At 33.8% G+C, this 15,975-nt stretch overlaps 1 protein-coding gene across 6 annotated transcripts in view; it reads right to left on the bottom strand.

Annotated features, from left to right (window-relative positions):
- GPHN (gephyrin) overlaps positions 1–15,975 on the bottom strand; it is a 439,737-nt gene that overhangs the window by 209,338 nt on the left and 214,424 nt on the right. For all 6 annotated transcript variants that reach the window (XM_054567416.1, XM_054567420.1, XM_054567421.1 and 3 more), the window contains exons 5-6: positions 9,929–10,023; positions 3,154–3,220 (exon numbers count right to left, since the gene is read on the bottom strand). In XM_054567416.1, coding sequence (XP_054423391.1) covers positions 3,154–3,220; positions 9,929–10,023 — 162 coding nt within the window. The remainder of the gene's footprint in view (positions 1–3,153; positions 3,221–9,928; positions 10,024–15,975) is intronic.

The following is a 15,975-nucleotide window of genomic DNA, read 5'->3' on the forward strand; positions in this document are numbered from 1 at the left end:
TCCACTCTTCCACCAATATAGATTGGATATGCTAAGTGGGAATCAGTAAGATTGTCTGGGACCACAAAGGTCATTAATTTGCTGTACAAGAGCCCTGAATGGAGCGCAAACTAGGTTTTGGCAAAAATACGTAAGTGCCAGTCAGGAACAACTGCTGGAATTTTGAACCAGAAAATTTCTGTTTGAGAAGGCAATTACTAGCTTGTTACTGAACTTTGAGACTTCCTTTATTATTGACGGATATAAAATAATATAATCTTGAAACCTGAAATATCCATAATGTCTTAGGTAATGTCAGAGAAATGCTCTAATGGGGAAGGCAATGCCCAGGAGAATTCCATAATAAAATGGAAATGGTGGATATAGGATCATGCTACCAGGAGAATGCAAGGAGGTACTCACGAGCAGGTAGCCTCTTTTCACCTAGGGCCGACTTCGGAACGACCTGAGGAGCTGCTGGATCCTATGGCCACTTGGGCCACTTGGGCGGTGCCCTATAAACAGCTTTCTATTGATCAACAAAGAGCTGCTTGGTTTATGGATGGCAATTCCAAGGTGAAGGGACAGCATCCTGTTTGGAAGGCCGCCACTCTGATTGAAGAAGGTAAAAACAAATCAGCTCGATGGGCTGAACTGCATGATGTTTGGCCCTATGTTTGGGTTTTTATTGACTCATGGGAAGGGTCTAGTGGCCTGGCCATACGGTCAGGCTTAAGGACATGGAAAACTGGTCTTCTAAAGGGGTTCCTGTATGGGGCATGGCCCTGTAGGAATCACTCTGGGAATGCAAGGGGTATATTAAAGTATGATATGTTTGTTAATGCCCATCAAAAGAATCCCCTTCCAGAATTAAAAACTGATTGGAACTGGTGAGCAGATATCAGTGTGATTCCTGAAATGGCCACCTGGGCCCATGAGATCAGTGGACATTAGGGGGCTTCAGAGATGGGATGAATGTAGATATATCCCTTGCACTTTCTGAGACACAAAATGCCAGCAAGAACTGTTCCGTCTGCTAACAAGAGACAGAGACGGCAGAGGGCTATGTAGACAATCCCACAGAGGGAAGGTCCTATACACAGCTAGCAAGTTGGCCTGATGCCAGTAGTTCCTGGAGGCTACAAATGGGTCCTAACAGGAATAGACACTTCCTCTAGACTGGGTTTGGCTTACCCATTGGTAGATACAAATGCTCAGTGTACTATGAAAGGATCAGAACAGAAGATACTGTATCAATGACCATTATACCAAGGAACACACTTTCATTTACAGAGCAATGATTTGATAGAAAATTGGACTGGACAACTGAAATACTTGTTATTCAAAGGGGAGGAGATAAAGACATGAAGGGCTGGTTTACACACCTTCATTGGTGTGTGATCATATTCAACATGAGGGAGGCCAAGGGACAGTCTCCACTAGACAGATTCCTCTACTTTTCTGGGGAAGTGAGGGTTGGGGGAGGATGCTGTTAGGATATACATTTTACTTTAGGAATATACTTTTCTTCCCATATCACCTCAACTTCATTTTTCTACCAGATGTAGAACCTCTACGACCAGGGCTGTAACTATGAGTGCCTATTAGTTCTGCACCTAAGTAATCCTACCTTAAATGAATGGAAATGAACTGGGTGGGGCATTTGCTAAACAAGCATTATTGATGGCAATCTGGATTGTATAGTGGCCAAAACTGTCTCATTCAAAGATTTTCAAAAGAAAAGTTTGGGTATAAATGGAGAGAAGAAATGGTAGCTAAAAGTTAATGAATGAATAAATGGGTTATACAATGAGGGAAATCCAATATTATATTGGTGTATCAAAAGAGGTTTAAAACAAGAGATGATATTGTTTCTTAGCTCAGTTGTAACAGGTACCAGAAAGGGAAAAACCATACGTTGTTGAGACTATTCCTTTTGGAATGTGCCAAGCCTTAAACCTGAGTAGCATCATTTGGGAGGCATTTTTGTCATATGATGATAGGCTAGGCTAACTGTTAATGTTTGTATAGGAATCCAGTTACGTACACCAGTATCTTCTGACTCTTATTTTTCACATTATATCTACTACTATACTGTGATATGTTATAATACTGACAGTTCAGTAAGATTATACATCTGATATTGTGGTTATATGTACTGGGAAACTAAGTAAAAGCCTCCTCAAAATGTAATACCAAAAGAAAATGACTAGCTTAAGCAAGAGAGCTAATTTCTATACATAATTTCTATGGTAAACAGTTTTATGTGAATGTATCATAGACTATAAATAGTAGATCAAGGTGGAAAATCAGTACAAAAATATGAAAATGTATGTAATAGTTATAGAGGATGGGTTAGTTGTTTCTCTAAATCTATCCCACTCCCACACTGGTATTTCCAAATCTTAGGCATATTCTTATTTGTACTGTTTTTGTGTCTATAATAAAAATGCTGTAGACAATACAAGTGTCCAGCCAGACAAATAAAATCATTTTGCTGTTAAGATAGAATTGGCCAAAGGCCAGAGGGTAGCTTATCTAATAAAGAATTAACCTTATTCAAAGAGAGTCTGGTTTTTGCCCTCAGTAACTGAGAAGTGATAGGAATGCCTTTGTACTGGGGACCTTGACCACCAGATAGCTTAACAGTGTTATTATGGGGGCTTTGGGCAATGCGATGATCAGTTTTGCCTCTATAAGTTAAAGTTATCAGTCCAGCCTCTGGGAAGGACTAGAGGCTAAAGGTCAACCATGTGAGCAAAATGTGATAAGCCCCAGTAAAAACTTTGGACACCAAAGGCTTGGTGCTTCCCAGATTGGCAATACTCTGTGTTGTTATACATTGATGCCAGGAGCTTAATATACTCATGACTCCACAGAGAGAAGATAACAGAAGCTCCCATTTGGTTATTCTCCTCTACTTCTTCCCTTGATTGATTTTAATCAGTATCCTTTCTCTGTAACAAGCCATAACCATGGGTATACCATCTTTCAGTGAGTTCTGTGAGTCTTTTTAGTGAATTACTGGAACTCAGAGTGGTTTTGGAAATTGAATTGCAATTGGTGTTAGAGGTGAGGGTAGCCTTGTGGAGTGCTCCAACTTTTTGGTTGGCTAACTCTCACAGCTGGCCAAAACTTTGTACACTGAATCGTATATTTCTCAAGGTTCCTTACCTGAGATCCTTTCTTGCTACCTGGCAAGTTAATTATGAGAGTTTTCCCTCTGATTCCACATACAGGTCTGAAAGGAAGAGAAACTTGATGAATACTAAATGGCCATGTATGGTTGGTATAAACACATTCAACAACAAAAAACAATCACTGTACTTTACATGTCAACAACTGCTTTAGAAAGAAAATTGTTATGGCTAGAGACTCACCAATTGCTATACAAATTAGGAAATCTGCCTGAGGTTTTTACAATAATGGCTAGTGTGGTGGATGGGAAATATGTACTGAATATGGAAACAGAGTAAATTAAAGCCACTTTAAAGAAATAATGATTAAATTATCTTTTTTCTCTAACTTTAGGTTTTTCATATCTCATACAGTTGTGGGAATTTACCATTCAGTCCCCTCACATCCCCTGTCTCCTGCAGTCACCACACTGTTGTCCAAGTGTATGAGTCCTTTTTCCTGTTTGCTCAATCTCTCCACCCCTTAATCTACCCCCAAATTAAAAAAAATAATTTTCATGACACAATGTATTAAAAATGCCTAGCATAATAATATTTATGTTTATAAGTCTAACACATAAAGCACTTAAGAGCTAAATGAGACATGTGAACTCTTCTCAGGAAGTCAGTAAGTTTTAAGGTAAAATAACATGTCTCACAAATTAAAGGCACTGGGGAGAGTTTGGTGACCTCAGTTGTTAACAGATCCATTGATAAATAGTCAATTTAAAGTAAAAGGTCTTTCAGAGATCACTGTAAATTTCCAGGCCACTTTAAACCAAGTGGTTACATAAGAAACACAAACAGTAGGAAACACTGGAAAACTGAGAAACGAACTGAAGGATTTCATGAGTTGGAATCATGCTCTACCAATAACAGTCTGTGTTACTTTTATCTGGTAACATCTCATTTTCATCATTTGAATCAAAGGCATTGATTAGATGAGTCTATTTCTAAAATTACACAGCTCCAATTGAAAAAGTCATGTAAAATATTTTTCCAAAACTTCTATGATTGAGTTTATTACTTAACTATTCTCACTTTCTAAAATAACCTAAAATTATCTTCTTTTTTTAAATTTTCCTATGCACAAAGAGTTGAAAGCTATTTTTTAAACTTTCCATATTCTTTTGTTTTCAATTGTGATTTAATTGACAGATAACATTGCATTAGTATTAGGGGTAGAACATAATTATTTGATATATGCATGTACTACAAAGTGATTATCACAGTAAGTTTGGTTATCATCCATAACTACAGTTATGATTTTTTTCTTTTGATGAGAACTCTTACAATTTACTCTCTTAGAAACTTCCAAACATACAAAATGGTATTATTAAGTATAGTCCCCAGGATTTATGTATGTTATAGGTGGAAGACTGTACCTTTTAACCACCTTCACCCATTTCACCTACTCCTCAATCCCCACCTATGGCAACCACCAATCTACTCTGTGTCTATGGGTCTGGTTATTTTAGATTCCACATATGAGATTATACAGTATTTGTCTTGCTTTGACTTATTTCACTTAGCAAATGCAGTCAGGGCCCATCCATGTTGTTGTAAGTGGCAGGATTCCTTTTTTATGGCCAAATAATATTTCATTGGATATATATATCTCTCCCTCTCCCCAGGTTAGAGACATTTTCAGCCATGATTTCTTCTTTATCCATATATCTATCAATGGCCACTTAGGTTCTTCCCAGTTTGGGGGTATTGTAAATAATCATCCAATGAACACAGGCATGCAGGTATCTTTTTGAGACAATGATTTCATTTCCTTTGGATAAATACCCAGAATTGCTGGATCATATGGTACTTCTGTTTTTAATTTCTGAGGAAACTCCATATTGTTTTCCATACTGGCTGAACCAATTTACATTCATTCCCACCAACAGTGTACAAGGGTTCCCTTTTCTCCACATGTTCTTGTTATCATTTGAATTTTGATAATAGACATTCCAACAGGTGTGAGGCGGTAACTCTTTGTGGTTTTGATTTGCAAGTCTCTGATGATCAATGATATTGACTATTTTTTCATGTACCAGTTGGCCACCTGGATATCTTCTTTGGAAAAATGTGTATTCAGATCCTCTGTTAATTTTTAAATCAGATTTTTTAAATTTGGTTTCATGACTTCTATATCTTCTAGATTTATTTTGGATATTAACCCTTTATCAAGATATATTATTAGCAAATATCTTTTCCCATTCTGTAGGTTGCGTTTTTATTTTGTTGATGGTTTCCTTTGCTGCACAGCTTTTCAGTTTGATGTTGCTCCACTTGCTGATCTTTGCTTTGTTGGTTTTGCTTTTGAAGTCAATTCCATAAAAGGACTGCTGAGAATGATGTTCAGGATCTTACTCCTAATGTTTTCTTTTAACAGTTTTATAGCTTCAGGTATTACATTCAAGTCTTTAATCCATATTGAGTTGATTTTTGTGTATGGTGTAAGTTAGCTGTCCAATTTCATTCTTTTGCATGTGGCTATCCAGTCTTCCTGACATTTATTGGGGAGACTATTCTTTCCTCATTGTATATTCTTGGTTCCTTTATCTTAAATTAGTAGACCTTATATATGTGTGTTTATTTATGGGTTCTCTATTTTGTTATACCTATTTGTGTGTCTTTTTATGACATACGACACTGTCTTTGTTACTATAGCTTTGTAAGATAGTTTGAAATAAGGACGTGATTTTTCTTTTTTATAAAGATGCTTTGGCTATTTGGCCTCTTTTGTGGTTCTATTATGATTCTTTGTTCTATTTCTGTGAAAACTGCCATGAAATTCTGATAAGGATTGCATTGAATGTGTAGAATGCTCCAGGAAATATGTACATGAGGCCTTTGTTAAGTTAAGGCGGTTTCCTTCCATTTGCAGTTTGTTAGGTGTCATTAACATGAACCCATGCTGAATTCTGTCAAATGATTTTTCTGTATCAATTGAGATGCTCAAGTGTTTTTTATCCTTTATTTTGTAACTGTGGTATAATATACTGACTGCTTTTTGTATGATGAACTATCCTTGCATTCTAGAGATAAATTCTACTTGGTCATGGTGCATAATTCTTTTATTATGCTGCTGAATTTGGTTTTCTAGTATATTGTTGAATATTTTTGCATCAATGTTCATTAGGAATATTGGTCAGTAATTTTGTAGTTTTTGTCTGTCTTTGATATCTGGGTAGTGCTGGTCTCGTAGAATTAGTTAGGAAGTACTCCCTTTTCAAATTCTAGGGAGAGTTTGAGAAGAATTAATGTCCATTTTAAAAAAATGTTTGGTAGAATTATTTAGCCATCTGATAACAGGCATGTCATTTATTGGAAGGTTTTCGGTTACTAATTCAATCTCCTTACTAGTTATAGATCCATTTGTATTTTCTACTTCTTTGTGATTCAATCTACTTGCTTTGTGTTTATAGGAATTTGTCCATTTCATCTAGGTTATACAATTTACTGGCATACAACTGTTCATAATACTCTCTTATCATAATTTGTATTTCTGTAGGAATGGTATTAATGTTCTCACTTTTGTTTCTGAGTTTAATAGTTTATGTCTCTTTTTTTCTTAGTCAATATAGCAAAGTCCATCAATTTTGTTGATCTTTTTGAAGATTGAGTATTTGGTTTAGTTCATTTTTTTGTATTGTTTTTTGATTTTCTATTTTATTTATTTCTGCTTTAATCTTTATTATTTTATTTCTTTGGCTAGCTTTGGGTTTTATTTATTCTTTTTCTAGTTCCTTAAGTTGTTAGGTGGTTGTTCTGAAATCTTCTTAAATGTAAGCATTCACAATTGTAATTTTCCTTATTAGCATTGTTTTGTCTGAATCACTTATGTTTTGGTAGGAATCATGCAGCTCAATATGTAGGAATATGTGCTGAAAGAAAAGAACTATTGATCCAGAATTCTCTTTCTAGTTAAAATGTCAGTCAGGAATGAAGGTAACATTCAGATGAAGGAAAGGTATTAGGATATCTTTCTAGCAGAATTGTCTAAGAACTGGGCAAAATATAACTAGAGACACTGAAATAAAGAACAAACTAACAGTAACCAGAGGGGAGTGGGGAGAGGGTAATAGAAGAAATAAGGGGAAGGGTCATCAAGAAAGGTGTATAAAAGACCCATGGACAAACCAAAGCAGGGTAGGATTGAGTGTGGGTGGTGGGAGTCACTGGGGTGGGTGAGAGCGGTGGGGGGAAAATGGAGACAACTGTACTTGAACAACAAAAAAAAACTTAAAAAATAATAGAAGAAAACTCTCTGTGACTCAGTCTCCCCCTCCCCCTGCCAAAAGAACTGGATTTCTCAACCAGTAACAACACAATAATAATGATTTAACACTTAAATAAGACATTATAGATCAGTTGTTGTTCTAAGTACTTTACATGGATTTACTCACGTAATCCAAGAAGATTGGTACTATTAGCATCCTCATTTATACAGATGAGAATACAAAAAAGATGTTAAGTAGCTGGTATGTACTAGAGCCAGAACAGAACCCAAGCCAGCTGTCTGACTTCAGAGATTATGCTCTTAACTATTACTTGATACTACCTTCCAACTTACTTGCACAGACAACTTGTAGTATATTAAACGATCAAGTCAGTAAAAATGATTTGAAACAGATTTAGTGATTTTAAGAGTCATTTTTATTTCATTCTGCTCTCTACAGATAAAACAGGAATGCAAGGCACCAACATGATACCTTACCTCAAAAAATTATGTTAGCACTAGAATGAAATATTGATTTATCAATAGCAACCACAACAATAAACATTTTTTTGAGTACTTACTATGTGTCAAAAGGTGTTTTGGGGGCTGAGGATGTAAAAATGAATAAGATAAAGCTTTTGTTCTTAAGGGTTTTACACAAATTAGGTAATATAGACAAGTAAGTAAATAGTTACAATATAGCATGTGTTACAATAGAAGCATGTACAAGGCCCAAATTGTATACAAGGTAAAAATGCTGTAGAAAGAAAGCATCAATCTAATCATAGGTGTTTTTTAAAAGTGAAATTTTAAAAAAGCTTTATAAGCCCAAAAAGAACATTCATGGAAATATTCTACAATTCCCTTTTCTATAACTCATGTAGACTATTATCTGTTTCAAATCTGTGAAAACTCTCAGGTAAGGCAGCAATGAACAAAAAGAAAAGTCAGAGGAATCTGTGTATGTTTTAATTTTTGAAGCTTTTAGCATAAAGACAGTGAGCTTATACAAAATACTTAGAATCAGCTCAGGCTGATTAGTTTTCCACTTATTTAGCAGTCCGGTGCTCAGTAATTATGTACATTTAAAAGGTAGAAAGGAATTAATCCATAAAAATCTTTCAATAAGACAAAAAGTAATATTTCTATAATAGCTCAAGAAAGCTATAGTCAATTTAAAGAGTTACCTTAACAATTGCAAAGAACAAGTCTTTTAGGTTAAGTGTGGGATCCTTAAGGTAAGGATCAGGCTTTATTTCTTTTTCCATTCTTAGTATCCCTACTGGTTAATATGAAGCATGGCAAATAGAGTATTACCATGTTTGCTAAATTAGAATTTTTATTATAAAAGAATTAACAAGAGATAAAGTTTAAGTCTTTCTTGACTTTATGTTTTGTATGCCAAGAAGAGGTTTTTTATGTTCAAAGATCACTACACTTAATTCCATAGAGAAAAGGGATCAAAGGTGATGACCCCTTGACTTCATATATAGGTAATAAAAGCAAGGGTTAAAAAATAAACAGAATAAAAGAATCAATATAAGTTCCTTAAAGATCAGCATGGACTTTTAAATTTAAAATCTCTACCCTTCTACTTTAACTCTCTTTTTGCTCTTACTAAGGTAAAATGTTACAATATAGGACATGTAAGAGCAAAGGAAATACAGTATCCATTCACATTTCTTTGTAGCTATGCTTCAAGTAGCTGCTATTAATGTGATATAAACTTAGTCCAAGCAACACAAAGGGCATTATGACTCATATTCCATGCACTAAATGCATATATTTACTTTTATATTCATATTGCACACAGGATCAACACATGGCTATAAATAATAATTGTGAAATCTTTAAATTACAAAGTTTCTGTGTATTTAGGTTGCTCTGAGATCAACTGTCTGTTTAACCAAGTTATTAAATCAACAGAAGGTTGATACTTCTGTCTTTAACGTAAATGATATATGTTGTCCTCAATAGAGGGGATTTTGATCTAACAGTTGATAAAATAACAAATAACTAAATCATCAGATTGAGGATGGATCTCAACATCTATGTCAACAAAGGCACAGATGTAAATATACTAATTTAATATAATAACATATAATTAATTGAGCTTTTTCTTTGACCACATATCAATACATCTAGTTAAAAACTGGAATAAAAGTTCCTAACTTGTGAGAACAACTTACTTTAAAAAAACTCTACTGCTTAGTTTTATTAAATTAGGATTTAATGACAGTTAATGCATATTAATGATTGCAGATAATTACCAAAAAAAGAATAATTTTACATCTTAATAAACTGTATTCTCCTTTGGATTAGGATTGACAACTTGTAGCAGTAATATAATATTTTTTAAAACTTTGAATATAGAATGAAAATAAAAAGGAATCAGAAAGAAACTATGGCCAAGATTTGACTGGACAGAATACTAAGACTTTTAATTCTGGGGAACAAGTAGGGCAAACTGAAGCGTTACAACTCAAGGTTCTTGTGTTTGTCAGTCTACTGTGGTGTGAAATTAATTTTCTTTGTAACACGTTGGTGACTTTCTTACCTAGAGAGCATGCCCAGAGGTGTGACATTAAGTGATCCCATCAGCATTGCCAGGGCCATCCCTGGCGCTTCCCGTTCTATTACTTCTTTTGTGGCCTGTAATTAAAGATTAAATAGTAAACTGAGTGAAATTAGCCAAAAAGAAGGATTGCAGAGTAGTAAAATTAACTTCAAAATAATTATAAACAATGTTCTTTATAAGCCATACTTTGTAGTTCCTCAAACATTTTTTTAAGGCATCAAGACTCAGTTCTTGGGGACCACTGAGTAAGAGCTGAGGACCAGGAGATTGGGGGAATTTTTGTATTAGCAGATCTTTCGTATCTTTAACAACTCATAAGTATTTGATAAAAGTCTCACCTCACCTAATAACCTAAATTTTAAAAGGAAGTATCAGATTGCTATAATAGCTCAATAGATTTTCACAGGGTAAGAAATCTGGGTATTTTTTTTGTGTCAATTACTCTTGAAATAATTGGTTCATGAAAACCTGATATTATTTTGTATCTCCTAGTTCTAATTTTATGATATAATGAAAAGGAACTCAAAAAGTCACCAGTCAACCTTTCCCATGTATTGGGTAGAAGAAAAGCTCTAGATCCCATATCTTCAATATAAATTGCCTGTTTTAAGGAGAATTAATAAAGTGATAGGCTTTAATTATAAATAGAGGTTTTGAGATAGGGCATTCTTAAGACAAGTATGTTTAAACTAAACCTGAGATAAGCTAATTAAAGAGACAGGAAAATTTCATTTTCTAAAGGTGAACTAAAATAGGTATATATTTATTAATCTGTGATGATAAAGAAATGATTTAGGTCAAAACTTAGGAGTGAAATATATGATTTAATCAATTTCTGATCCACTGTTTCTACAAATATAGCAGATTATAATACTCAGGGGCAAATTAAAAATGAAATTTGTAAAACAAAGTGTTCCAGTACATGAGAAAAAAATGCAAATAAAATAAAAAGTAAATTACAGAATAATAGAGGGTAAGGTTGATATTTCAATATTTAATTAGAAGTAGAGAGCTATTCCTAAATAAGCTTGTAGCTCTGGGAAAAATTTAAGTTGAGGACTGGGCAAAGCAGTTACTATACATCACGTATGTGTTAGATGCCAGTTGATGTTTACATATAAATAAACTTTTAAGAAGCATATAAGTTAGTTAACCCCTTAGAATTATACAGAATAAAGGACTACTAGAATTGATGTAATCTACAATACTTAACAATGACAGAAATTTTTTAAAATAAAATCTTTATTATATTTTTTCCATTATCATTTAGTCCCCTTTTATCCCCCTCCCCCCAGCAATCACCTCCCTGTTGTCCATGACCATGAGTCCTTTCTCCTTTTTGCTCGATCCTTTCTCCCCCTAACTTTCCCTCTCTGAAATTTTAAATGAAAACACTACCAAAATTCTTTTCAATAAAATATGCTTTAAAAAAAGAGGGCCAGCAGGCAGGAGAAAAGGAAATTCTTAAATTTCTAAATTTGGGAGTTGATTACTTTCATTTAAAAACATAGTTAAAAATTGTCAAGCTAGCTTTATCCAGAATCTATCCCTTGTTTTCCAAATTCAATCTATTTGGTATGATTTTGAGGTCTCTTGATAAGGAACACCATTTCCATGTTATAATAATGTACTCCAAAGTAAAGTAGCATACTTTATTAAAGGCTAAGAGAAGAAAATATCAACACACAGCTGAGAGGAAGCTTTTTACTTAAATAGATACTTTAAAGAGATGGATAAAACATTTATTCATCTCTACATTAGTTATTAGGCACCAACTACGTTCTAGGAAGAATTCTACACATTGATGTTGCATTAATGAAAACAAACATATAAGAGCATGTAAACTCACTGTCACCTAGTACATAAAAAACTGAAATGGCAAATTACATTTGAAAACTACCTACAAGGGATGCAATTCATTAAATTTTCTAGAGACCCTAAAATTTATACAATTGGATTTGGCCAGATCAAAGTGGTCTACCTGTAATGCCTCATCTTACTTTTCAAAGAATTGTTTTACTGGATGTTTCTTTTGTACCAATCAATTGAAGCCAATGAAATGTCTCAGTGAAATGCATATTTATATTAGGAAGTATTTGAGGCCATTGTTCACTACATTGCACTGTGGTCTACTTTAGGAGAATCTATAGCAGAAATTTCCTCTTAAGTATCACAACTAGAAATGGGTTCTTTTCAGTGTTACCAGTGTTTTGTTTTTTTTTTTTAAATTATGATGCTTGTGAGTCAAACAACCAGAGGGAAGGAGAGAGGGAGATAAGGGGGAAAGAAGGGGAAGGATCTAGTCAAGGAACAGGTATGAACGACCCATGGACATGGACAACAGGGTGGAGATTGACTGTGGGAGCAGGGGTGGGAGGACAGGGCAGGGGAGAGCAATGAGGGAAAATGGAGACAACCATAAAAAAAATAAAAAAAAGTTATCCTTAAGGACAGAGACAAATTCATGAATACCTTTTTAGTAGGCTTTCTGAACACAACCTAATTTCATCTTATTTTTCCACATTTACCTTATTAAAAATTGTGTTTTATGTGTTTGAGTAAGTCATCTTAATTATTTATAGAGTACATACGTACTCTATATGTATGTTTGTACTCTAAAATATATGTTTTTAAAACATACATTTATTAAAAATAAAATATATATGTGTACATATGTACCCATACATACATACATATATGGATAATGGATGGATGGATGAATGAATGTATGTATTCTTTACACAGAGGTCTTCATCTTTTTTCCACACATAATTTAGGGAGGACAGTTAATTCTTTTGGAAGGTTTTCTAGAGAATCTGGGCTTATAGACATAAATCTTGTATTTTTAGAACAGAAAAGGAAAATATATATTGCTTTGATGTCACTAAAAGGCATTGGTGTTGAGAGTGGTGATGAAGATCGTCAGACTCTTTGGGACTAGACACAAAGAAGCCTTTTCATTAGGGTATCCTTAAGTAATACACAAATATGGTCTTACATCAAGCTCAAATATATTTTTTTCCATGAAATATCAGAGCCTCCTAATTCCTTTTTATTTTCCCTTCCTCTTAAGCTGTCTGGTACAGGAGTGAGATCACCATCTGTGAGGTCAAATAATGCCAATATATAGTTAAGGTCCATGAGAATACAGGCTGGATATATTGCAGCACCTAGCGCAATACCCAAAATGTAGTATGTGTAATCAATAAATTTCATTGAATAAAAGAATTAATGAATGACTGAGCCAATATGGGTATGAAACCTGGCTTTATCACTTAGTTGTTCAGTGCATTAGAACAAAATATTTAACCTCTCTGTGCTCCAGTGTACTTATGAATAAAATGGAGATAATGATAAAATATACCTACATCTGATTACGAGAACTAAGTGATATAATAAATCACCAAGCAGGGAGTAGGTATTCAATTCATGTTAACTCTATGCCTCTACTTTCCAATTGACCTTACATCCTAGCAGTTTTGATCATACCAGTTAGAGAATGGAATTAATACAAAAATCCAGAAACCAAACTTAGAAACAGTAGTTGAGAACTAAAGATGCTGGAAAAGAAAATGGAGAGCAAGAACCTAAATCTCAGGATGTTGGCAAATGGGGGCAGGAAGCAGAACACTGAAATAGTGACATCTGAAGGGAACAAGAGGTCAAATGAAATGGGAATTGGGAGACAGGAAAGCAAGAGCTGGTGAAAGCATCTATAAACCATAGATGGGAAGGCACAACTAGAAGACGAAGAACAAGAGAATAAAACATGAAAAAGTGATCTAAGTTATTAAAAAATACAAAAAAAAGAATAGCTTTAATAAATGTATCTTTATCCTCATATATCATATATACTAGTTTGCTATAGATAATGAAGGTTATCCATGCCATTATTAACCAAGTAGATAACTATTCATGATCAATAAACTATTCATAATCAATGGCAAAAAGGATGCCATTGAAAGTTTGAAACCATTTTTCTTAATTAGCTTAACATTCCCACTTTCTTATACATTATTAATTCGATTATCAAGTTCTTTTTCCTTGAGCAATAGTGGAAATTTATATTCCTACTTCAGATATATCCTTTTCTGAACTAGAAGAGGCCAAAACAGTGAAGTTTAATTGGGTCCAGCTATTCTCTCTAAATAAGACATTTTATCTTTAACTTCTAAATACTTTCTAAACTATGAAAGTTGCAAATTCCTTTGGAAAATCACTTATTGTGATCTTTTAATTTTACCCATGACACTTTGAAGATATCATTAAAGTAAAAAAGATGCTTCAAAGACTGCTCAAGTTGGAAAAAAAGGGTGTCTGTGCATAAACAATGATTCTATAGGCCAGGGAACTTGCCAGTGATATTCAGACCCATTTTTAACTTCACAGGAAAAATGACCTTAAAAAACGTTATTGCTAATAGATAATTCTGTTTAAATATTTCCAGGACACACAACAGCTACCTGCAAGTGTATAGAAATTCCTTACAGGCATGGTGATTATGAAAAAACAGTATAGTGCTTTTACTTATTTTTATAGGCATTTATTGAGAGCATAACTTGTATTAATATTTACATGCTTGTTACTTGACTATGTAGATTTAATAAAATTTCCTCGTAACAATTACTTGCAGTGCCTTCTGCTGATTAAATAATCTTAAGTAACAAAGAATACCTTTGAAACATCACCTAATGGCTATTAATAACGTTGTAAAGCTATCAAGATATGATATGGTTAGAGGAGAGGTTCTCAAACTTTATTGTGCATCAGAACCTTATAGAGGTCTTGGTCAACACTGATGGCTGGGCCCCACTCAGAGATTTGGATTCAGAATGTCTGACTGAGGCCTCAAAATTTGCGTTTTTAATAGATGCCATGTTATGCTTGCAATGCTGGTCAGAAAACTACACTTTGAAAAACACACCGCAGATGAAAGTAATAGAGTAGATTCATGATAATGTGTACTACTTGATCTAATCTTCATGATTACCTTATATTCAACTTTGTAAAGTACACTGAAATAAATGTTAGGATCTTTCATAAAAGCATAATGTAGTCTTAGTGAAGAGATAAATTAGGTAAAAATAAGCAGTTTAATGCCAGTCAATAAAATTTTCCTTACTCTACCTATTATAAGGCAAACATATTAATTTTATTTTACACTTTAAAAAGTGTTAGTACTAAATTAACAATGAAGAACCTTCCCCTTTAAGTATCCTATGGTGCAGACGCTATCTTTAACATATTTTTCTCAGGACTGCGTAGACATGATACATAAAACTTGTATGTATGACTAACGCCTAGGAATGTTCAAGGAATACAAGATATAAATCTACTCTTTTCTCCCCTCATTTAAGAAACAGAGCAGAGTGAAAGTTTAGAGTTACATTATTATAAGTGTAGCCTTAAATTTATTCTAATTAAAAATTCATTTGCAGATTTTCTTAATTTTATACTAGTTGCAAACACCTTTCAATCAATCATAACACATCAGTGTCTCATAACAGTGTGACTAAGTAGTTAAGAAGAAGCTGCATCTGAGAAATACAGGTAGTTATCCTGGTTTTACTTGGGAGATATAATCTGATTTGAAAGTTGAAAGATGATCCAATTTGAAATTGTATTGAAAGGCTGTTGTTTGGTCAGTGAACTGGTGGATACATAACCCAATTTATTTACTCCAGCTGCTCTGGACTTTTATTTTATTTTGGTTTATTTGATTTTTCAATTATAATTGGCATTCAATATTATATTAGGTTAGTAGTGTATAAGCAGAAATCTAACAGCTGCCTAAAAAATCTATACATTGAATTTCCACTTTATTAAAGATTATACATAATTACTTGGTTTACTAGAAACAGTGTAAGTTTTTAATGTTCACATAATAACATAACTTTAGGCTGTCCTTAAACATCTTAATTGAGAAGAAACAAGCTCCTACTTTTAGGTTTATATGTACTATTTGCAAGTGGCTCACTGCAAACTGATTTTCAAAGTCTAAAACTCTGCTTCTTTGCCCTGAGATG

The sequence above is a fragment of the Pteronotus mesoamericanus genome, unplaced genomic scaffold, assembly GCF_021234165.1.
Source record: "Pteronotus mesoamericanus isolate MK-2021 breed Mesoamerican mustached bat unplaced genomic scaffold, CSHL_Meso_final contig_182, whole genome shotgun sequence".
NCBI classification, from domain to species: Eukaryota; Metazoa; Chordata; class Mammalia; order Chiroptera; family Mormoopidae; genus Pteronotus; species Pteronotus mesoamericanus.